Source organism: Eurytemora carolleeae, unplaced genomic scaffold (genome assembly GCF_000591075.1).
Source record: "Eurytemora carolleeae unplaced genomic scaffold, Eaff_2.0 scaffold525, whole genome shotgun sequence".
Taxonomy (NCBI): domain Eukaryota; kingdom Metazoa; phylum Arthropoda; class Copepoda; order Calanoida; family Temoridae; genus Eurytemora; species Eurytemora carolleeae.
The window spans coordinates 196328-221952 of record NW_019396459.1 but is presented as its reverse complement, the minus strand read 5'-3'; the positions used below and the strand labels follow the sequence as shown (position 1 = coordinate 221952).

The following is a 25625-nucleotide window of genomic DNA, read 5'->3' as shown; positions in this document are numbered from 1 at the left end:
CACAGGGAAGGCTTTAGAGGAAGAGTACAGACTGTACCCTGACCCAACTATGGAAGAGGTCAGGGACAGGCTGTCTAATCAGGTGTGGGATCTGCTCCAGATTATGCAGGAGCGGGTTGACCAGAATACCTGCAATAATATAGATATGAAATTGATAGACGGACTGAAGGCTATATCAGTCATGCACGCTAGACTCAGTAACCTAACTGAGAAAGTGCTTAAATGTCAAGCTGAGAAACCTTAGGATTAGAAAGGGAATAATCATACCAGTAAATATCTTTATGTGATGTTATATATGCATTTATGAATATGTAAATAAATGTAATAACGTTGTAAGAATGAGTTTATTACTTTGGGTGTTAATAATTGCACATGCATACAACTCTATAAGGTTTACTCTGTATTATGGAGATAATTGAAGTATAGTAATGCCAGGTTGCAAAGATATTAACAGGGCATGAGGGTTAGGCCTAAGTGGAGGAATAACCCGATCTGCAATATTATCAGGTTGCACAGATGATAGTTAAAAACAAGTAAGATGACTTGAAGTAGAATCTCATCAAAGTTGCCAATTTAAGTTGCTAATTTATTGCATAAGTTTAGTGGTGCGAGAATACCACAGATGAAAAGTAGTAGAATCTGTGTGTCTGTTTGTATAATCATAACTCAGGAATTACATATTTTTAATTGAATTTGTACAAATTGGTTCTTAAAATAATTTATTATTAAAAATCAAATTAAATCATTCAAATTTTATTATTAAATTATTTGATTATGTCTATAGTAAATTGATAAAATTCTCTTGATGAATAAGTAAGCTCAGTAAGATCCGCAAAACTACTTCTGTTGATCCTATAACAATTTCAACTTTATTTTATTATTAAATATCACTATTTAGCATTAAAAATTTCAAACTAAATAAAATGTGTTTGATTAACTCTGAAAGGGCTATATTTATCGATATTTGATTCATTTTGAAAATATGCTTTGTACTTTAAACTTTAAAACTTAGATAGAAGCAATTTTAAATGATATAAATTCGAAATTTTTCATCTTCCTAATTTTGCGACCAGATGTTTTGCATATTTCAAACTTAGATTATTTGTTCAATCAAACTCACATCATGAAACGAAGTTAAATATTAGGTTGCAAATCATAGGAATAAGTAAATATGATTTTGTATGGAAATTTTTACACCTTTTCTTTCCTCTCATCGAAAATTGTATCAATAACTAGCAAATAGACCAATCTTCGCGAATATGACATTCCTCTTGTCACGTTTTTAATCTAAAATAATTTTTTTTTTTTCGTTATTATTATGTTTGAAAACTGTAAAAATATTGGCCTTTTATTTCAAGACAGGGACGTTTACCTTCCGTAAAAATTATTTTTATCAATGCAATGAAAATTCATATATTGAAATTACTTTTGCAAATGATTTACCTTGTTTAATTTAAAGAAACTATGTTCTTCTATTTCCGTGTTCATGCCTTTTGTTTTAAAACCTATACTCATATAATTTTAATTGAGATATTTACAATCTAACCCATTCCCTCATTGCCACTTGCTACTCTCTTATATCAAAATTGTATAGGTATTTCCTTTTAGATGGGCAAATTTATCCAATTCTAAATTATGATGATCCTTACATTTCTGTTCTGTATGGCCTAAAAATGAAATTTAATAAACTAAAATGAAGAATACCTTATGCTTAAAGGGAGTGATCGGCAATGTAAGGCAGTTGAACTGAGTATGCAGTGTTGTTGAAAACTTCTTTCGGATTCATTTGAGACATATAAAACTTTTTAAAGATCTGTAGATCCTGAGTTTGAGTGCAAATTCAACGTTCAAAACTCATACTTTGGGGGTGGATGCGTTTCCAGAATTAGTTTCTTTTAAATTTAAAGTTTTTTAACCTTGCAACCATTCAAAATATGGTTTGTAGTTTCTTGTCTTCTACCTTGCAATTCAGCGCCTGCCTGTAGACATAGTATACAGAAATCTAATACAGATTTTCCCCATTGTAGAAGGTTAGTTTGTGTTGGCAGGGTGTCCAAACAGGAGTTGAGTAGGAATTTCAGTATACCTTTCTTCAGATTGAACATGTAAGATTTCCAGATCATGTCAGATTTTTCAAGCATTGCCAGGCAGAGAAAATGTCCTTGTTTTATGAGTGTTTCTGTATGTTCTCTCCAGAAAGTTTTGTTTTCAAAAGATACTTTTTCACTGACAGTTGTTTTCATTTTTTTATAGCATTGATGTTTGGAAGCTTTGTCTTCCCACTCAGGCATTTCTGCTTGACCATAGTTCTCTAATGTGGCTTGTTGAAACATTTTTTCTGCATAGTCTGTGATGGAATTTTTGCGGTGCCAATTTTTTTCCCTGTCTAATTTAGATTGTAAGGCAGAGTTAATTGTTTCATCACCCAGTATTCTTATCCTAGTGTATGCTTGCGTCATAGTTGTTTTGTACAGGGTGGATATTGAAGTGATGTCTAGGCCAGGTTTCAAGTGTAGAGCAGCATTTGTTGCACAGGGTGGTAATCCAGTCCATTTTTTTTACAAATTTATCAGTAAATGTGTCTAGTTTCTTCAGATGACTCTGTGATATTGTATGAACAGTGAGCAGAAATTGAACAGAAGGAATGAAATAATGTTTGTAGATCCAGACTTTATATTCATCCCGAATAAGTAGTGCATTAATGTTTATTAGTTTTTTTTCTAATTCACTCTTGATGTAATCGAACGCATCACTATGCTTAACATTAGGAGATAGAAGTTTCCCAAGGAATTTTTGCTCTTCTTGAAATATATTTGGAATTTCAGTTTCACCAATAGTAAAGTTTATTCTGCTAGGTACACCTGATCTGATGGAGAATGATCTACATTTTGCTGGTTTTAATCTCATTCCCATACTTTCAATCTTGGATTTTATTTCATTTTGAATTTTTTGATGTTTTCTCAGATCTGTTGTTATCAGGCAAAAATCGTCAGTATATGGCAGAGTAATAATTTTCTCTTCATTCAGATTAAATCCACAATCATTCTTACTCTGTAGAAATTCAATGATTGGATTGAAAACCATCAGAAATATGATGGGACTAAGCAGGTCACCTTGAAATACTCCACTTTTAAAAAAAGAGGAAACGCTTAACAAAAATAAAGTTTTAAAAGTTTTTTCATAAAACGGAAACGCCTCAAAAAAACCGGAAAAACCTCAAAAAAAGAGGAAACGCCTCACCAAAATAAAGTTTGAAAACTTTTTTAAAAAACGGAAACGCCTCAAAAATAAACGGAAACGCCTGAAAAAAAGAGGAAACACCTCAACTTTAAATATTAGGAAACGCCTCAAAAATATCCAGAAATCCCTCAACATTTTCCAGTTTTGAGGGATTTCCCAAAATAAAACGGAAATTCCTCAAAACCGGTTTTTGAGGCATTTCCGCGTTGAGAGGTTTCCGTGTTGAGGCGTTTCCATAGCACCTGCTGGGGAACTCACCTTATCTCCCTATGACAGGAAAACAACTCGCCTCAAGGAGGAATTCAAAGAAACATTGAGGTAAGTAAAAGGCAGTAAACTAAAAACTATTCTGAAATTATAGTTAAATTAAATGACATTATTATTCAACTACATTATTTAAGGTATGCTTTTTTAAAACACTTCGATGCAGAGCCCCCTATCCGACCAAAGTTGGCTGAGGCAAGAAAAGTTATTGAGGGTACAGGTGTAAAATGGGATCCTTATCTCTCTTCTAAAGTTGAAAGTAAGTCAAATAGAATATATACCTAGAGTATCTTACTTTCTGTTCCATTTTATTTTTGTCAGTGCTTAGGATCCGGATCCGTTGGATCCACAAGATTTTGGCTTCCTGGATCCGGATACTTAAAAATATGCGGAACCACGGATCCGGATCCAAGGGGTAAAATATCAATCAAAAACTACAAATTTAAACTGAACTGAACTCAACCCAAATCTGAACTTTTGAAACAAAGAGAGGTTATAAAATGACCTGGATCTGGATCCAGTTTTCTTTAATGCGGATCCGGATCTGCATCAAACTTAAATGGATCCTAAGCACTGATTTGTGTTTGCCTTTATAATTTTTCAAATATTTCTAAAATTAACTTTTTAAAATAAAAGTTTTAAGATATTTGATTACCATTGCATGTTACACGCAGCTTTGAAAGTCACCTCCCCCCGTCCTCCTCATGGCTTTACACAGCCCCTAAGCCTGTATAAGGTTAACAATTTGCTCTCACATTTTGGATCTATCACTCTCGATTAAAGTGTCAGTTTAACTTTAAGGGACTGTAACCTGAATTTTAAGTGACCCTCCATGCCAAGATGGCAAAGCCTGATTTACAACGGTTCCCGTTATAGCTTTGTCTATGAATTAGTTATCCATGTTTTTGTTTCGTTAAACTGTTGTGTTCGTTTGCGGTTTCTCTTTTAAAGTCACATTTCTTGCGCACAGAAAACAATGGAGAAATTATTTGAAAATAACTTATTATTTGACTAATTATTTGAAAATAATCTTCCACATTTTTTCACAACAAGTTTTTTAAGGTACCGTTGTACATTGGGCATTGTCATCTTTGCATGGAGGGTCGCATGAAATTACGCTTACAGTCCCTTTAACCCCTAAAACTATTGATTGATGAAACTACAACTTTAGTAAACCACTGTGACTTGCCTGCATGTTAACCAAAATATTGTAAATTAATTTAAATCATTTTTATTTAGACTTTCTCAACGCTGTGATTGAAGCTAAAAGAAAAGGATACGCCTGTAAAGTAAACCTGTTGGAGAAATGCCAGGGTATTTATTTCATCAACGTTCTATTTATGCATCCAATCCTAATTGGGAGGGGGTGCAGAGCAACCACGAGCCCCGGGAACTGACCTCTGGAGCACCCAGACTCGTAATTACCTCAGAGCCATTCGAAATCATCCCCATGCCTCAAACTACTTCTCCAAGCATCTGCAACTCTTACTTCACTCCAGGATTCTTATCTCTAATAACATATATTAGGCTTTTACATTCACCAAAAGCATTTTTTTAAAACAAATTTCAACATATAATAATACAAAAGCAATTTGTCTTAAAAAGTCGACTTTGATTGACTTTTTATGGTTGTGTTTTTGTTCATGATACACCTGTGAAATTTTATAAAATTAGTCTATCTATATCTAATGTCAATTAAAGTTAATTTTTTAAGGCACATTGTTTATTTACTATCAAAAACTTTTTAACATGATGAGATTTTCCTTAAGAAAAAATGCTTTTGGTGACTGTTAAAGTCAAATATATGTTATTAGAGATAAGAATCCTGGAGTGGAGTAAGAGTTACAGATGCTCGGAGATGACTTAAATTGAATTGTAGGTCATTGTGCACCCCTTCCCTCGTCCTGCCTCAGTCCTCACATTTTCTTATTCATTTCCTTACATTTCCTTATCCGTGTACACTATTTGTCATAGGTGCTATGGAAACGCCTCAACACGGAAACGTCTCAACGCGGAAATGCCTCAAAAACCGGTTTTGAGGAATTTCCGTTTTTTTTTGGGAAATCCCTCAAAACTGGAAAATGTTGAGGGATTTCCGAATATTTTTGAGGCGTTTCCTAATAATACAAAGTGCTTAGTATCCGGATCTGTTGGATCCGCAAGATTTTGGCTTTCTGGATCCGGATTCTCAAAAATATGCGGATCCACGGAGCCGGATCCAATGGGTAAAATATCAACCAAAAGTTGCAAAAAAAAATATTTTACTCCTAAAATTAAAATCTGATTTTTTTAAAAAGAGGTTATAAAAATTTCCTTATTTCTGAATGGTTCATCAAGTTTAGAATAAAATAAGCGAAAAAAATAAAACAAAATTTGAAAATTATTTTTTTGTTAAAAAATTCAGTAAATCTTAAAGAAATGACCTGGATCTGGATTTGGATCCGGATCCTGGATCCGCACTGGAAAAAATGGATCTGGATCCAGATCCAAATCCAGATCCAGGTCATTTCTTTAAGATTTACTGAATTTTTTAAATCATTATGGATACTTAATACCCTAACATCTAATTTCAATAATATTTTATATTATATTATATTTCAAGAGAAAAAGGCAACTCTGAACAATTCTTACAGGGCATCGCTACCCACAACTATCATAACAATTTTGTGTGTGACCAACTAACTTTCACCAAATTTATTATTATATATTTATTATTACTTTAGGGTAAGGTTAGGTTAAAAGAATTTCAGCTGGGGCTAGGACAGCTAGGGGGCCGAGTGCTGTTTTACACATTTCAATACAATGGTTAACATAAAAGTAATGTTATATATAACATTTTCCAAAATTCATTAGTATATTTCGATTTGGAAAACACATTAATTATTATCTATGCCTCGAGTATATGTTAATTGTTTGATCATTTAAAAGAAAGACGCTTTCAAGAAGAAATAACCTTTTTTAGCTTTAAATCCCTTTAAAATACATTTAAGAATTATTTAAATGCGTATTAAATATGTGTCAACTAATAATTTTAATGTTTTAAAGGGAGTGCTTGCGAAAAATGAAAGGGGGTGTAGGCTAACGGCGAAAAATAAGCGTCTTTAATTGCTACAAATCTTATTTCTATCTGATGCGTCTATAAGGAGAAAATTGTTAAAAATGACTTAAACTGAAAAACGTAACGTCCATACAAATTGAGAAAGTTGCAACATACAACTTAGATTGTAAAAATTAAAATGGTGAAAACTTAAGGGATCGAGGCCTCGCCATGCAAGAGTCCGCTCCATGCAAGACACCGGGAACTGTGGCCGACTATATCTGCATATTACATGCAAGATGCCTGTACAATATTTAAAGGAGGGAGGGCAGGGGGCGAAGGGGGGCTGTTGGGTAGAAGGACCGGGGTGTCCAAAAGTAGTTCACTTGGAACACAAATACAATTTGAAAACTTTTAAGATATTTTTGCAGAACGACCACAGCGCCAGCCCTCTAACCTATCTGGTCGCGGCGCTCGGCCAAGAAATTGTATTAACCTAACCTAATCCTGAGATAATACAAAATAGCTTTAAGTTATAGGGAAGAGAACGATTTTTCGACCTCCCCCCCCTTGGGCTCCCCACTCCCATCAATTCAGTAAATGATGAAATTACCAAATATTTAAGTTATGTAGTATTATTTTAGGGTTAGGTTAAGCTAAGACACTTTCTGGGCCGAGCCTATCAATTTTGTACATATACCTTGTTTTACAGCAAAATGATTAATATTTGATTTATATATAATTATTTTAGTGTTAAATTAGGTTAAACTCATTTCTTTGCCGAGCGCTGCGGATAGGACGGACTAGGGGGCCGAGCGCTGCGGCCAGGAGAGTCCTTTAATTCATTTTTTGTATAAAATTGGTGTATGTTTAGGTTTAGGTTTGGTAAGCTAATTGGGTCTGTCCTAGAGAACGATTTTTGCCCCCCCCCCCCCCCCCCCCTCCTATCAACTTCTCTAGGAAATTACCAGCTAATTTCTGGGCTGAGCGCTGCAGCTAGGAGTAGGACCCAAACGCCGCGGCGCACAGCCCCCTATCCTGTCCTACTCCTAGCTGCAGCGCTCGGCCCAGAAATAGTCTTTTGTCAACCTTAGTACAAAATAACATAAAGTGATCTGTCCTAGTATACGATTTTTGGACCCCCCCCCTAGCCCCTTCCCCCCCTCCTATCAATTTAGTACATGACATTGTACATTTATTTTTCAGCAAATTTATTATTATTTATTTTTTTATTTAGGGTTAGGTTAGGTTTAGATACTTTCTGGGCCGAGCGCTGCGGATAGGATGGGCTAAGGGGCCGAGCCCTGCGGCCACGGGTTAGGTTAGTTAAGACACTTTCTGGGCCGAGCGCTGCGGCTAGGATGGGCTAGGGGGCCGAGCGCTGCGGCCACGGGTTAGGTTAAGTTAAGACACTTCCTGTCAGACCCATGTACAAAATTGATAGGAGAGGGGGGGGAGGGGCTGGGGGGGTTCAAAAAAATGGTATACTAGGACAGATCACTTTATGTTATTTTGTACTAAGGTTGACAAAAGACTATTTCTGGGTCCAAAAATCGTATACTAGGAAATTACCCAAAATTGATAGAAGGGGGGCGGGGAACCGGGGTCCAAAATTTATATACTTGGACGGACCCCTGTCTTATAGCCACAACAATTGGCCCCCTGGCATATTCAGAAATGGGGTTATTTATTGAAGAACGATTTAAAAGATATTACCACCTAATTAGGAGAATAAAACACAACCTGGTATCTTTTCCACTTGACATTTTAGAGTTTGAGTCACATCTCCTCCCTCTCCGGTCTGGCCCTCACATTTGATTTATCTACAATTAAAATACGAAGGCCGCGAAATGAAAGGCCGAAATATTTTTAAGCATGATAAATAATACATGAACAAAATTGATAGAAAAAGGGGTTATTAACGTTTCCTCTAGATTGGGCCCAAAAAATAAGGCAAAAACAACCTTTTTACATAAAAACAAGACGTTAAAATGTGTTTAACTTGTAACCACGCTGATAAGTTTCAGTGTGACTGTACTCTACCTGGTTTGGTTTGGATAAATCCGTGAGGCGGGAGAATCCCTGACGTCTTATTGGTCCTCTACTCGAGCCGTTCTCTACGCCTATTGGATGTGAGGAATAGAGAGGGGGGAAGGGGGTAAAGAGGTATAGATAGATAGATAGATAGATAGATAGATAGATAGATAGATAGATAGATAGATAGATAGATAGATAGATAGATAGATAGATACCTAGGTATATTTGTTAGGGTTGCCATGGTGAGAAGCCAAGACTGATCGTTTTCGATAATTGTTCCGTCGAAACCTATCGTACCCTATACACCCAAACATAAATTCACCATTTTCTCATTCTTTTAGATTTTACACTTTTATAGTTCATAAAAGTTAAAATTTTGACGGAAAATTCCGAAATATAAAATTTAGTTAATGTCACAGATAAAAATGCAAGCGCTAAGAAATGTGGAAAATGAGAAATGCTGTAACTTAAAATATGTTATTCATTAATATTATTACGTTTTATCCTCTCCTGGCCACCTTACCGGCCCCCGACCATCTTTAGACCAATCAAACAAATTTTTTTTAAAAAACGTCATTTCTTTTTGATACTAAAGAGAGCAATGAATTATTTTGGAAAAGTCACCAGCAATCTGCAATGAATTATTAAATAAAGAGAAATATTCCCCAAAAAAACACGAGAAATAGTCAATAGTAAATAGTAAATGGTAAATGGTAAAAAGTACGTTTGAAACGTTTTAGAATATTTGTAGAGTGCAGATGTAACTCCAAGGGACCCTATATGTTCGATTCACAACGGTGACCTGTAAACCTCTGTCTGAGCAACACTGAGAAAAATCACCTCGTTTATCAACCTTAGGTAGTCGTATCTCCAGCAGAAATTCACAAATAGTAACCCCAATAAATCATTATCAATTTTCAGCTAGGAAAATAATAATTTCTAATTTATGCTTGATCAGGCAAAGGTTTACAGATACCTTTGATAATCTATAAATGAATGGTCACTTTAAATAAGACCTCCTGTCCTTTAAAGGGGCGGGGGGGGGGTAACAGTAGGGTGTAATTTAACTGTTTTCCTGAATTGTTTTAGCAAGTATATTTCCGGACTCAGGCAGGAACAAGGTAGCCATAGCCTCCTCATACGCCATAGGAGCATCTTAATATATACAGACAATAGATACTAAACGCTTCCACATACGACATAGGAGCATCTTAATATTTATAGACAATAGATACTAAACGCTTCCACATACGACAAAGGAGCATCTTAATATTTATAGATAATAAATACTTAAGCTTCCTCATACGCCAAAGGAGCATTTTAATATATGTAAATAATAGATATTCTATAATAGCTTCCTCATACGCCATAGGAGCATTTTAATATATATAAATAATAGATATTCTATAATAGCTTCCACATACGCCATAGGAGCATGTAAATATATATAGATAATAGATACTCATAGCTTCCACATAAGCCATAGGGGCATTTTAATATATGTATATATATATATATATATATATATAATCTCTCCCACCTTAGTTCTGCTCATATTAGATTTACCTATAATATCTCCCACTTTAGTTCTGCTCATATTGGATATACCTATAATCTCTCCCACCTTAGTTCTGCTAATATTAGATTTACCTATAATCTCTCCCACTTTAGTTCTGCTAATATTGGATTTACCTATAATCTCTCCCACCTTAGTTCTGCTAATATTAGATTTACCTATAATCTCTCCCACTTTAGTTCTGCTAATATTGGATTTACCTATAATCTCTCCCACCTTAGTTCTGCTAATATTAGATTTACCTATAATCTCTCCCACCTTAGTTCTCCTCATATTGGATTTACCTATAATCTCCAAAGTTTTCTGTAGAAGAGTGTGTATTATTCTCTCTAGAGAGGTTTCTAAACAAACAATATTCTTTCACAAAACTAAACATTTTCTGTTGGTAATATATTGAATACTCATGGATTGATAGAATTTAGGAATTCTAAAGAACTTGTCTTTTCTTCCTTTGTTCTTGTTGAATTCATCAGCTGATTTGTTTAACTATCCAAGAAAGTACAGTAGTGGGCAAAAAATATTTGACATAATTCCTATGCAAGGTTTCTATTCATTGTTCCTGTAAATTGTTCCACTCCATGGTTCAAGTTCATGGTTCTTATCCATGGTTCCACTCCATGGTTCCACTCCATGGTTCCACTCCATGGTTCCTATTCATGGTTCCTATCCATGGTTCCTATCCATGGTTCCTATTCATTGTTCCTGTACAAATTGTTCCAATCCATGGTTGAAGTCCATGGTTCCTATCCACGGTTTCACTCCATGGTTCCTATTCATGGTTCCTGTCCATGGTTCCTATCCATGGTTCCTATCCATGGTTCCTATCCATGGTTACTAATCATTGTTCCTGTACATTGTTCCAATCCATGGTTGAAGTCCATGGTTCCTATCCACGGTTCCACTCCATGATTCCTATTCATGGTTCCTATCCAAGGTTCAATTCCATGGTTCCTTTTCATGTTTCCTGTACATTGTTCCACTCCATGGTTCAAGTCCATGGTTCCAATCCATGGTTCCTACAAATACCCTTGAACCTGTAGAACTGGTTTAAGCGGAAGTATTTAAACTTCTTTCCCAACTACAGTTAAGTACCTAACCCCTTTTAACCCTCCCCCTCCTCACTATCTCTTCACATACAAAGTTTTCTCCTCGAGGTAACGCTTTCACACTACACAGTTGCCGAGCATTCATTTTTATTTTTGGGGAAAAAACTGGTTTCTCCGAATTTTTATTTCCAAAAGGTTCACAGATGATCAAAATTTCAAATATTTGCCTCAAGCTGGATTCGATTTTCATCAAATTTTGAAAGTCAACAAAATTTGTTTGTTTTTGTTTCACAATGTATACTCAAAGAGAAATTATTCACAATTGAAATAGAAGAAAGGTGCGAAGCGCCCTAAGAGCCTAGTAATGCCAAATATTTTGAAAGAAATATTCCTGTTAGATCTAGAATAACAGCAGCTTCATCTAGTAATGAATCTACATCCATGTTTCCTCGAACTTCGCTAGCAAAATCCTTAAACCTGAATGTAAACAATATTATATACTGTACATTACATAAACAGGTGGAATTATATAATATACTAGCTTGGGAACCCAGCATTGCCCAGGTTACTCATAGACACTCCCACCGTTTACCCGCACTTGGTCGTAAATTACGATGTTAGCTATTTATCCCGAAAAAAGTCGACCCACTCAACTTAGAATCTAAAAACCAAAGTAAGAACATTCCCGTGGCTCTCCCGAGTTCACCAAATAATATTTGAGGCAAATCTGTCCAGGAGTTCCCAAGTTATGATCGGACAAACAAACAAACAAACACCATAGCACCCAACCAGAGATTACAACTTTATATATATAGATATTGCCATTTTTGCTCAGTTTCCAGCTATATTACAGTGGAAGGCGATTATATCCATACAATGAAGACGACTTTTTAATTTCAGTTTTGATTGTTAGCAAGCTTGTTTTGAATTATAAGGTTACACAAGACACAAGACACGCTAAAAGAGGTTCTATAAACCGATTTATTTTTTACATTTTGCACTTCAGGATCTGCAACATTTTTATCACTAAACAATTTAAGGGATTAAATGTTGCTTTCAAGTGACCATTTTTATCTTATAAGTTAAGAATCAAAGTTTTGCTGATTTTCTTTAAACATTAATAAATTTATTAAATTTTTAAGAAAAAAAAATTTCAGGTATTATTTTTCACTTAACCTGCCACACAAAAATTTGGACCCGAACGGTTCAGCCACTTTGCCGTTTATTAAATACAAACAAGCCAAGTTTATAAATAAATAGTTTGCACTAATAAATTTAAATAAATAAATAATAAAATTTATTTTAGAAAGACATTTCAGTCATTAATTTAGCCTAATAACAGTTAAATGGCTTGAATAAGGTTTAGAATAATGTTTGTTCATATTTAGATAAAATATATCAGGATCATGAAAAAAATAAATCTTTGAAAATAGAATTTTTATTTTTTGTTGCTTTACCTGACAGTATCCTTCTCTGTGTACAGTAGATCCACCTCTTCTCCATTGTCGTACTGCAGAGCCCAGATCTTACCTAAAATGGCGTCGATTCAAGTAGTGTAGTAGGAAGACGACTAAAATTCTTATTTTTGTTCTTAGCTATACTTGTTTAGAACTTGATAACAAAATTATCATCAATTTTAGTAAGATAGCTTGAAGCTTCTCAGATCACAGTGATGTGGGGGGAAAGACCCTCTGGGAAACGAAATTTGAGTCAAAGTATTGAGGTACAAGTTACAACGTACTCATGCCTCTCCCACGTGCAGCCAATTGGCTGAAAAAGATTGCAAAAATTGCAGCAACCAAAAGTTTTAAAGTGATAGCTCTAAAAATAATGGCGTTACGCAAATTAGATAGACCCCGCCCCCCCCCTTTCTTCAAGTTTTTACAGTTAAAAGCATTAAGTGCATAAGTTCTAGCGAGGTGTAAATCATATCATTTTATGGATTTCTTTGATATTTCTTGAACAGTAAAAATAAATGTCTGCTAGGATCGTATGATATAGTTAAATATTTCTGGCAGCTAGAAATATTAATAATTAATGAACTTCACTTTGAAATGACCCTTATGCACTATCATACTTTTACGCAGCAAGTTTAAATCAATTTAAACCCCCCGGCCACTCTATCCCCTCCCTTAAGCCCCCTCCCGCAACAAACAAAAAATATCAGTTTGACAAAAATTTAAAATCTAATCTATTTTCCCCCAAGTTCTTTTTAAATTTTTATCTCAAAAAAATGTTCATTTCTATATAAACATTGGGAATATATATTTTGTGGGTTTCACTCTTAAAAATAGTTTAGTCTTGATTTGGCATTTGGCTGTGTCATATTTGTTATTATTAAATTATTTTTTAAACGAGATTTTTTTGTCCCCAGGACATGGTCGGATGCCATACTGATAGGAAACATCACAATCATTGCTTCGTGACATCTGTAAGCCCGGATTGGATACACCCAAATTAAACCAAACTAAACTCACCAGAAAATCCTTCAGTAAACTTCCATTTAGTGTGAGCACTAGGTCGGGAACTCTGGAAATGAGACGTCAAATCCTAGAGAAAAAAATGTCTAGAAAAATGTGGAAAATATATGGCGGGAAACCTTGAAAAATGATAATCTGACTCGAAATGTACATTCTGAACATAATACAACTTATAAAATATGTAAATAAGTAGAGCTTTAATATAAAATAAAAGTTTATAACTCTTAAATATTATATTAATAAAGGGGACAGTATCCATAAGATTTCCAGGGACCCTACATGAGGAACATGTTCACTGCGGTACCATTTAAACCATTGACTAATGACGATATTCAGATTTGTAAAGCTAAAAATCAAGTATTTCCAATTGCAATTTCTCTTCAAAAGGAAATAAAGGCTTTATAATCAGACGATGAAATAATTTGACAGAAATGAACACATTTAAGATAAAAAACAAAGATCTTCCTCAGATAAATATTTAAAGGGTAACAGTCTGTTGTAAGTTATTGTTTACTGAAATTCAACTAATTATTTCTATTCATTATTTCTATTCATTATTTCTATTCATTTTTATGAATTTACTGTAAATAATTGAACAATTAGATTTGCTAGACTCATATACGGAAACTAAATGAGAAAGGTACAAAATTAAAAGAATAATTTATCTTTTAGTGTCAAAGAATAAAAAAGGTGATCAGAAAACAAAATAAAGGTAGTCTGGAAAAACTTAACAAGATGAAAAAGGATGAATATTTAATGGATGAAAGAATTAATGAATTAATGAATTGATGAGTTAATGAATTATTGAATTAATGAATTTACGAATTAATAAATTTATGAATTAATGAATTAATGAATTAATGAATTAATGAATTAATGAATTTATGAATTAATGAATTAATGAATTAATGAATTAATGAATTAATGAAATAATTAATAGATAAATGAATTAATGAGGTAATGAATTAAAGTATTAATGAAATAATGAAAGAATGAATTAATAAAAGAATTAATTAATTAAAGAATAAATTAATGAAAGAATGAATAAATGAATTAATGAATTAATGAATTAATGAGTTAATAAATTAATAAATTAATGAATTAATGAATTAATGAGTTAATGAATTAATGAATTAATGAATTTACGAATTAATAAATTAATGAATTAATGAATTAATTAGGGTTATTTGGGTTAATTTCCCCCATCCCCACTTAGAATCCTGGGGGATTACCCCCCCTAGGATCTTGGGGACATAAATATCCCCGTATAGAAAAACTGATCTCCATTCTCCATGTCCATGATTATCATTAAGAGGAAAAATGTAAAAAAATGTGATAATAATGTAGATAATTTTACTCAATCAACTTTAACAAAAAAAAATTTGATAGAGTTTGTTAATCCCAGAAATTATTGGGAAATTGAAATGAAACCTGGCTAAAACCCATAATTTGATAAACATCATGAAGGGATTGCACATGGTCTATGGGGTGTAAAAGAATTTCTGGGGGGGGTTTGTTTTCTATCTGTGATTTCTATCTGTAATGTGGATATTTTCAATCTGTAATGTTATTTTCTATCTGTGTTATAAATTAATAAAAGAATGAATTAATGAAAGAATGAATTAATGCAAGAATGCATTAATGAATTAATAAATTAATAAAAGAATGAATTAATGAAAGGATGCATGGATTAATGAATGAATGAATGAATTAATACCTTAAAACTTTCCCCCCTGAAGGATGAAAATCTCTTCTTAACGCTCATCGTATGTACTTCTTTCTACTTAATCTTTTATTTTATAACATGTCCTAAAAAATAAAAATGTTGATATTTTCCTTCAGTCAGGACAGCTGCACACATACAACTCAGGAATACCATTTAGACAGTAATATCATGACTAAACAAATATAATAATAATCCCATTGGGACAGGACAGGACACTTTCTTTCACACTGTTAAAGATGGATTTAACAAAAAACATGCAAGATGCAACTTTTTTTTTAAAGATAATGGTCGTTGTTTTGTTTTGTAAACATATATATCATTTTTGTTCTTGGAACAATTGTCTCTTTTTATTTTATTTCATTTTAGTTTATTCGGGATTTTTTATTGTTTTTAACTTATATTTGTAGAACTTTATATCGTTTGCATTTAACTTTTGGTTTGATTTCAATATAACATTGACTATTTTACAGATAATTAACCATTTTGAAGATGTTATTGCAACAAAATATAAAATGGCAAAAATGACATAGTTGTTCAAACCTAGCGTGATAGTCGGGCTGGAGAGAATATAATCATGAAATCGTTGTTTAAAATAAAAAATGGAGTCTTTGTTGTAAGCTTAGAAACATCTTGCGGTTTTCGAAACAACAGCTTCTGTACTTTTATAAATCCTCAATTCACAAAGTAGCATGATGATATTCAAAGCTTAATTTTTAAAAAAATTTTAATGTTATAAATTTCTAACTTAAGAAAGTGTTTATGGATATTTTTTTAAAACTGTTAGAAAACATGAACTTACTAAACTTATGTAAAACATAAAGATAACTCATGAGTGAGTAAGACGAAATAAAATTATGAAATATAAATGCTAAATGCGACGATATCGAAAAGCTTGAAAAAGAAAGATCTGCTGAATCAGCGATTATCAAATTTTTGATTTAATCAGCTGCTCTGTATTAGGAAAGAGGGGGGGGGGGGCAAAAAAGGGGAAAGGGATATTGACTATTCGTCCAAATGTCTATTTTGCCTTTTTCATGGTTTAATAATTATTCCACTTAAGCACAACGATATCCCATATTTCATCAATTTATCCGAAAGTTTTTCATAATAATTTTTTTTTAAAAACCTTTTAGATACCTGTTAAGAATTTGATGTTTCTACATGTAGAATTTACATCTGGTTCCTTCGTTCTAGCTAAACAGTGAGCTAAGTTGGCTATCGTGTTTAAATTGATATTAGAAAAAAAATCTTGAGGTTCAAAACTTTTTTTAAAGATGTGATTTAAACAATTTTAAATCTCAAGTTTTGTAAAATCTTGGATTGCGAAAATTTTACTGTCAAGCTTTGTTATTTTTGCTGTATGGGTTATCATGCAGAAAACTGCTAGAACTAACAAGCATGTCAGAACTTGAGATCATGAATGAAGACGATAATTTGATAGAGCTGGAAACAGGAGTGGCTTATGATATTTCCAGGGGGGGGGGGATAAGTCAATTATTGTTCGCAAAGCTCGCCGAATTTCCCCCCTCCTGATTTTTTTAAAATGGAATTTGGTCAATTTTATGTCCTAATCATGAAACAGCTGGGGGATTGAAGGAGGGAAGTGTGTTAGCAAGTTTCTTTTTTTAAGACACGATTTCGAGTGAAAAAGTGGCGCCGTAGGGAAATTTTTATTAATCTTTTCTTGAAAGTCTTGAAGGTCAAAATTCAAGGACTAGAAGGTGTCTTCTCTCTCTTTGTGCGCTCCTAATTTTTTCAGGAGGAACCTCCACCCTCCCCCCCCCCTCATAAGCCGCCTCTGGTTGTGAAGAATTAAGATTATTGTTTATTAAATTTGCACTGTTTAGCTTCATTTTCCTTTTAACCTGAAATTAATTTAGGTTAATCAAAAACTCAAAAAAGATTCCGGGAATGGAAGCTTTAAATGACGAGAAGAGGGAAAGGGAAGCTTTAGACGTTGTTTCAAGTGACCACTCCAGATAAAGAGATGTCTAGCCGATTCACAGTGGTACCTTTTTAAAGATTTTGCGTATTAAAAATGGTTTGTCTAAAAAATTACTTTTCAAGCTAGAGAAACGATGATATCTTCCACATTGTTAATTGAATTGTTTAAAGGGTTTACCGTTGTAAACAGGGCGTAATCCTCCTTAAATGGACGGACACTTGAAATTATGACGACAGTTCCTTTAGAAAGTTTAGATTTTTTGTCCGCGATATTTTTATTATATTTTACACTGTTATTTTCAATGGGTACAGAGAGGGTTGCAATAAAAGTATCACCTTAAAGTTAAAATTCTAAATCTATCTGTGTTGTTGAATATTTTCTATCCATGTTGTTGTTTTCTATCTGTGTTGATGTTCTATATATGATGTTGTTTTCTATCTGTGATGTGGATATTTTCAATCTGTAATGTTGTTTTCTGTCTGTAATGTGGATATTTTCCATCTATATTGTTGTTTTCTATCTATGTTGTTATTTTCTATCTGTGATGTTGTTTTCTATTTGTGTTATTGTTTTCTATCTATGTGGTTGTTTTCTATCTGTGATGTGGATATTTTCCATCTATGTTGTTGTTTTCTATCTGTGATGTTGTTTTCTACCTGTGATGTTGTTTTCTATCTATGATGTTGTGTTCTATCTGTGTTGTTGTTTTCTATCTGTGTTGTTGTTTTCTATCTGTGATGTTGTTTTCTATCTGCGTTGTTGTTTTCCATCAATGTTGTTGTTTTCTGTCTGTGTTGTTGTTTTCTATCTGTGATGTTGTTTTCTATCTGTGTTGTTGTTTTCCATCTATGTTGTTGTTTTCTATCTGTGTTGTTGTTTTCTATCTGTGTTGTTGTTTTCTATCTGTGTTGTTGTTTTCCATCTATGTTGTTGTTTTCTATCTGTGTTGTTGTTTTTTATCTGTGTTGTTGTTTTCTATCTGTGATGTTGTTTTCTATTTATGATGTTGTTTTCTATCTGTAATGTGGATATTTTCAATCTGTAATGTTGTTTTCTATCTGTGTTATTGTTTTCTATCTGTGATTTCTATCTGTAATGTGGATATTTTCAATCTGTAATGTTATTTTCTATCTGTGTTATTATTTTCTATCTGTGTTGTTGTTTTCTATCTGTGTTGTTGTTTTCTATGTGTGTTATTATTTTCTATCTGTGTTGTTGTTTTCTATCTGTGTTGTTGTTTTCTATCTGTGTTTTTATGAAGAATGTGTGATGTTGTTTTCTATCAGTGTTGTTGTTTTCTATCTGTATTGTTGTTTTCTATCTGTGTTGTTGTTTTCTATCTGTGTTATTGTTTTCTATCTGTGTTAATGTTTTCTATCTGTGTTATTGTTTTCTATCTGTGTTGCTGTTTTTTATTTTTGTTATTGTTTTCTATCTTTGTTATTGTTTTCTATCTGTGACGTGGATATTTCTATCTGTGTTGTTGTTTTCTATCTATGTTGTTGTTTTCTATCTGTGATTTGGATATTTTCCATCTATGTTGTTGTTTTCTATCTGTGTTGTTGTTTTCTATCTGTGATGTTGTTTTCTATCTGTGTTCTTGTTTTCTATCTGTGATGTTGTTTTCTATCTATGTTATTGTTTTCTATCCTTGTTATTGTTTTCTATCTGTGACTCGGATATTTCTATCTGTGTTATTGTTTTCTATCTGTGTTATTGTTTTCTATATATGTTCTTGTTTTCTATCTTTGTTATTGTTTTCTAGCTGTGACGTGGATATTTCTATCTGTGTTGTTGTTTTCTATCTATTTTGTTGTTTTCTATCTATGTTGTTGTTTTCTATCTGTGATGTTGTTTTCTATCTGTATTGTTGTTTTCTATCTGTGTTGTTGTTTTCTATCTGTGTTGTTGTTTTCTATCTCTGTGATGTTGTTTTCTATCTGTAATGTGGATATTGTTTTCTATCTGTGTTGTTGTTTTCTATCTGTGATGTTGTTTTCTATCTGTATTGTTGTTTTCTATCTGTGTTGTTGTTTTCTATCTATGATGTTGTTTTCTATCTGTTTTGTTGTTTCTATCTATGATGTTGTTTTCAATCTGTTTTGTTCTTTTCTATCTGTTTTTTTTTCTATCTGTGTTGTTGTTTTCTATCTGTGATGTTGTTTTCTATCTGTTTTGTTTTTTTTCTATCTGTGTTGTTGTTTTCTATCTATGATGTTGTTTTCTATCTGTTTTGTTGTTTCTATCTATGATGTTTTTTTTCTATCTGTTTTGTTGTTTTCTATCTGTGTTATTGTTTTCTATCTGTGTTGTTGTTTTCTATCTGTGTTATTGTTTCTAACTGTGATGTTGTGAAGAATGTGTAGGGTATGATAAGTTCCTGAATGGAAGAATGAATGAAACGTGTATATCAACTGTCAGGGTAAAAGCATTATAAGATCCATCATCCCTTCATTTATTCCTTCATATATCATATATTAGTACCAATCCGCCTTAGAAATGTCAAATATAAAAATTTAAATCAATTTTGATCATTAAGAAGAAGAATATATATTAATCTCACATTTTGTACTGTTCTTTTACGTCTGCAGGTGTAATAGATAATTGTTCTACAGTACAACTTACTAAACAGACCTAAAACTTGGGTTGATACTTTCTAGTCTGACGTATAAGAACAACTCAGGAACTCTACAATAAATAATAAATAATAACAATAAATATGATAATTTCAAGCTTATTGTATGAAATAAAGTCTTTTTATTTAATGATTTTTCAAAGAACAAAACAAGTTTAAAGTTGAAGAGAATCATGAATATACGAAAACAGACCGTTTAAATTCAGTACAGTCGTCTCTGAAGTCTCATCCTTTGTGGGTAACCCTGTTTGTAAATAGTCAAATTTGTCCTATCTATCCTGTCTGTGTAGTTTGCAAAAAATAAATAAATCTCATGGTTAAAAAGTAGTTTTTCTTAAGTAATTTCCTTATTAGCAATAATCTATAAAATTTAATAATATGAAAAAATTGTGCAAATGAAGGATAAAACACAAACCAAAATTTTGTTATATATATTAATTTGGTTTTTATAAATAAATATCTAAATCATAGTTTGCATGAATTCATGAAATTGTCAATAAATTCATAAATCTCGTGCTTTTTCAAATATAGTAAACTAAGGAAATCATAAAAGTACGAAAATTCCTAAAATAGAAAGTGAACATGTGACGTGGTATTTCGGAATTTTCTGAAATAAATAAAAAAAAATGAGATAACTTTATAATTTGTTTTCATGATTTCTCATTTTTTTTTATTTACAAAAACATTGAAATCTAGAATTCTTAGTGGAAAGTCTATATACTGCTTTCTTGGCTAGTAACGAATAACTATCGGTCATCTGTATACAGCAAGACGCGGCAAACTGGACTTTTATAGCTAAACGCGGCAAACTGGACTTTTATACATGAACACAGTACACTGGACTTTAAAAACTGGACGCTAAAAACTGGATTTTTATACCATAACACAGTACACTGTACTTTAAAAGCTGGACGCGGCAAAATGGACTTTTATACTTGAACACAGTACACTGAACTTCAAAAACTGGGCGCTAAAAACTGGATTTTTATACTTGAACACAGTACACTGGACTTTAAAAACTGGACGCTTAAAACAGGATTTTTTCACTTGAACACATTACACTAGACTTTAAAAGCTGGAGGCTGCAAACTGGATTTTTTACTTGAATACTGCTCACGGTACACTTGCCTTTTATACTTAAACAGAGTACACTGGACTTTTTAATTTGAGCACAGTACATTGTACTTTTATTCTTGAACACAGCACACTGAGCCCAAAACTCAAGACAGGGTATTGTTATGAAAACCAGTTTTAAAACCTTGGTTTTACGAATGGGGTTAGGCAGTTTTTTGGATATCAATATTTTTGTTTATGAAATATTTTTTTATTTATTTTCTTTATATTCTCCATTTTTGTTGAATCTCTTAAATCAAAATCTACAAAATTAAATATAATTTTTTTGCGCTCCACTTCACTCTCTTTAGTTTATTTCAAATGAAGCATTTGGTTCTTATCCAGAATTACTGATTCAAAGCCTAAGATTTACGAGGATTTTAATCAGTGATTCTGGTTTTGAACTGGCGCTAGGTAGTTCAGCAAGGTCTCTACAATATTTTAAATTCGGTTCTAAGTAATGAATAATTTAGAAATTATGGTGTTAATGTGTTATTAATTGCACGGGATCGAGCAATATCTTGCTGGATCTTAATAGATTTTAAGCTCTTTTAATATTCTTAAAGTATCCACACAATGCAATCCATACAGGGATTTGAGTGGTTATAAGTAGCTTACTCTCAGAATACAGCTATTTAAGTAATCTTATTACAATAGTCTTACATTACAAAAGTTATTATATTTTGATTTATCACAGAAGAGAAATAATATTTTCCTATAGTCTTTCTTTTATCTGGCTGCAACATGGAATCATTTTATTTCATTTCTCTTTAGAAATATTACATTAAACAGTAAGGTTAGAAAAATAAAACTGACAAAAAATTACTTTCTTTCAATTCTTTTTCAGAATACTTCTAATAGCTCATTTAATTTATTTAGGATAAATAGAGTATAGGACAAACATTTTAAGAACAAATTGTGTTCAGGACAAATGAATGCAGAATAATTGAAAACAGGACAAATTAATAGTGATAAAATGAGAAAAGGACAAATGAACACATCAAAAATGAATACAGGACAAATTAATAAGGAATTTTTTTTTCATAGAAGAGATGATATAATTTAAAAGGGTTCATGTCTTCTTTACGTCTGTACTATATTCTATAAAGGAATTAAGTCTTTGCAACAAATTCTTATTTTCTAAACTCTGTATCTTTGCAACCCAATGTTGTAGACCTTAGATATTTCAAACTATGAATTTTGGTAGATCAAATAATCTAAGTTTGAAATATTAAAGGTTTAAACCATCTAGTTGCAAAGATATTAGGATTCGAAAATTTGTCTTTGTGGCAAAGACTTAATTCCTTTATCATGTTAATATTCGCTTTTGCTTTTTGTACTAATGAACGGTAAATAGATTTGAAAACTTTAAAATCATCAAGATTTAGTAAAAATGGATCTGATGGCTTTTTCTTGAATAATTTTTCTTTTTGTTTTCTAGAACCAAGGATTGTTCAGGGTATTATTTTTTAAAGTTTATTTTTAATCAATGGAACACTCTAGTTTGCCGAGTCCATTAGCGCCTGATCCAATCAGGGCTCAGCCATGTGTTTGGTGTCTATTCTGAACCAATAAAAATTGCATGGCGGTAACATCTACTTTCTATCTCGCTCATTTATCCAATTAGAGATAAATCCTTATATTGGCGCTATAACAGTAAATGGAAATATTTACTTCTACTGAAACTTTAGTGGGAAAAGTGTCTTCATATACAGTATTCAAAATGTTAGAAAATTCTGAAAAAGCAGACTCTAGGTATTGATTTGATAATATTGAAATCCAATTAAGCTGATTCAATTTTTCTTTATAAGTAGATATATTCTCTTTGGATAGGTTCCTTAAACTTGTTACTTGTAAATAAGAATTTCCGAAAAATGAAAACAGATTATGGCGTTTTGCTTTATCTTCTGCGTACGTAAAAGTCCGAAGTAAAGGCAGGGACACTAGGCAACAGGGAGGGAAGGGAAGGGGGGGGGGGAGCGTTCCTGCAAGGTTATATAGGCTTAGGGAAAAGGGGTTTCAGCTGAGAGGGAAAGTCTTGGGTTTACATTTTTAAGAATTAATAATTAAAATTTTGTTTCTCCAGCCGTAAACATTTCTGACGTATATTTTCTAAAAAAATATTTTTACTGTCTCTTTAGAACAATCTTAGAGCAGTTGGTGAATTAGAATATTTGAAAAAGCCAGACAAGAACAAGGTTCAGTTAAAAAGAAAAATTTAAGAAGGTTCTAGACTTCAGAACACATCGACTTTCATACACGTTTACAGATATAATATGTCGTTAAAGTTTAAATCATTGATTTTAGAAGCATTTGTTGTTCTAATATAACAAAGTCATTCCTATAATACAGATTTAATTAACAATGTTTAAGATTTTTATTTACTTTATACTAATTCTCTAGTTTACAAAGTTTCGCAGTTTAAATTGCACCCCGCGACCAACGGGTTGCCCGACGCTCGACTCTTGCACCCTCGTACGTAAAGCGATCCAAAGGAGTGAAAGAATTACATTTTGCAAGGACAAATTAAAATTTGTTTGGCAATCAGAAAATATCTAGATTTTGCAGGTCATCCTACTTCTTGAAACTTAGATTGATGCGAAACACGATTAATAAATGGATGAACTTTGTTTACATTTCTTGTTTACATTATGCTCGGCATATTTCAAAGGTTTTAATTCAAGAGATGAACAGGATGGAGTGTATCAAATATATATCAGGAGATTAGAACAGGATGGAGTGTATTAAGGATGAATCAGGAGATTAGAACAGGATGGAGTGTATCAAATTTATATCAGGAGATTAGAACAGGATGGAGTGTATTAAAGATGAATTAGGAGAGATTAGAACAGGATGGAGTGTATCAAATATATATTAGGAGATTAGAACAGGATGGAGTGTATCAAAGATGAATCAGGAGATTAGAACAGGATGAAGTGTATCAAATATATATCAGGAGATTAGAACAGGATGGAGTGTATCACTATCAAGTATCAAAGATAAATAGGAGATTACAACAGGATGGAGTGTATCTATAATTATATCAGAAGATCAGAACAAGATGGATTGTATTTAAGATATATCAGGAGATTAGAACAGGATGGAGTGTATTTAAGATATATCAGGAGATTATAACAGGATGGAGTATATCAAATATATATCAGGAGATTAGAACAGGATGGAGTGTATAAAAGATGAATCAAGAAATTAGAACAGGATGGAGTGTATCAAATTTATATCAGGAGATTAGAACAGGATGGAGTGTATTAAAGATATATCATGAGATTAAAATTTGTTTTTAGAATTTTTCCTTTTTTGTAAAATAACTGGGGAAAGAGTAGCTTTGATCTCCCTTTAAAAGTGCCGTTAGTGAGTTGAAATTCAACATTACAGATTTCTTAAATTTGACCCCCCCCCCCTCTCTTCTTTACATCTCTCCTAACCCCTGTTAAAGATTTTAAGAATATGATTAAAGCAGAATATATTTAATGTTTTAAATGTTAAATATTTTCTATCTTTCTGTCAACTTGAAAGTTTAGCCGTGACGTCAGTTTTAAAATGAACCCAATTTGTTCCAAGTTTGAAACAATTTAAGAACGGAAATCTCATTTTATTCTTTTTTTCTCGCATTTTTAAAGATATCAATGTAAAAAAATACAGATACCATAACTTATTATTTAACTAATGGCAAAAAAGGCTGTATATTTATTCTTTAAGGTTAACTCAAATGGATTTGTTTACAAAAAAGTCATGATCTTGTTTTTTTTAATCAGATAAACCACTCCAACCCCCATCTGCCTATCTCCTCCTCCCGTTTTACCACCTTTACCCTGCCCCTGCGGAGATAAATAAACTAAATGTCAGCGGAATTTCACTTTTCTACATTTTTATCTCAATGCTGGGGATTTTAACACTACAATTTCTAGTGAATTCTGAGTTTTTTGCTCCTTAACCCAATGCAATAAAAATTTTATCTTTAATTTTTATCGATAATGAAAATCGACGAAAATTAAAGTGACTCAGTTTTTCGTCTTGAAAAGATATAAATTCTGTCAATTTTCTTTCCGTGTATCGCAATTAAAATATTCATAAATTGATAAATCATACATTTTCATCTTTAGTTTAAATATCCGAAACAGTTTTGCAAATCATACAGTGGTCACCGGTCGGCGATAATATTAATACAGTGAAGCTAGACGACTTATTATTGATAATGCGTTGCGTAAATTGACAACTTCTCTTTGTCTACATGTTTACGTGTCTCTGCTGTTTGAAAGAATTGTACAAATCAATGTTTAAATAGAAAGTCAGCTTCATTGTATTTATATATACGGAGACAACTATTTCTATTTCAATGTACAGGGTTATCCACAAAGGATGAGACTTCAGAGACTATTTTTCGGATTTGTTAAATCACTTTTCTTGCATTCAGGGTTCCTTGTATCCTGTAGGTCAAAACTGGCTTATTTCTGTGCTTAGTCATTCAGCAAACATCAAAATAAATACTCAATTGAATGCAGAATCAA

General features: G+C 32.5%; 1 protein-coding gene across 1 annotated transcript; it reads right to left on the bottom strand.

Annotated features, from left to right (window-relative positions):
- Positions 1-8284: 8284 nt before the first annotated feature.
- Positions 8285-16642, bottom strand: LOC111703685 (uncharacterized). The gene is made up of 10 exons (XM_023475718.1): positions 16544-16642; positions 15398-15489; positions 13678-13750; positions 12658-12730; positions 11592-11677; positions 10439-10495; positions 9654-9733; positions 8794-8876; positions 8585-8664; positions 8285-8364 (listed from the first exon to the last, which is right to left on the bottom strand). The coding sequence occupies exons 2-9, from the start codon at positions 15443-15445 to the stop codon at positions 8643-8645; spliced, it is 522 nt and encodes a 173-aa protein (XP_023331486.1). The 5' UTR covers positions 15446-15489; positions 16544-16642; the 3' UTR covers positions 8285-8364; positions 8585-8642.
- Positions 16643-25625: the final 8983 nt, after the last annotated feature.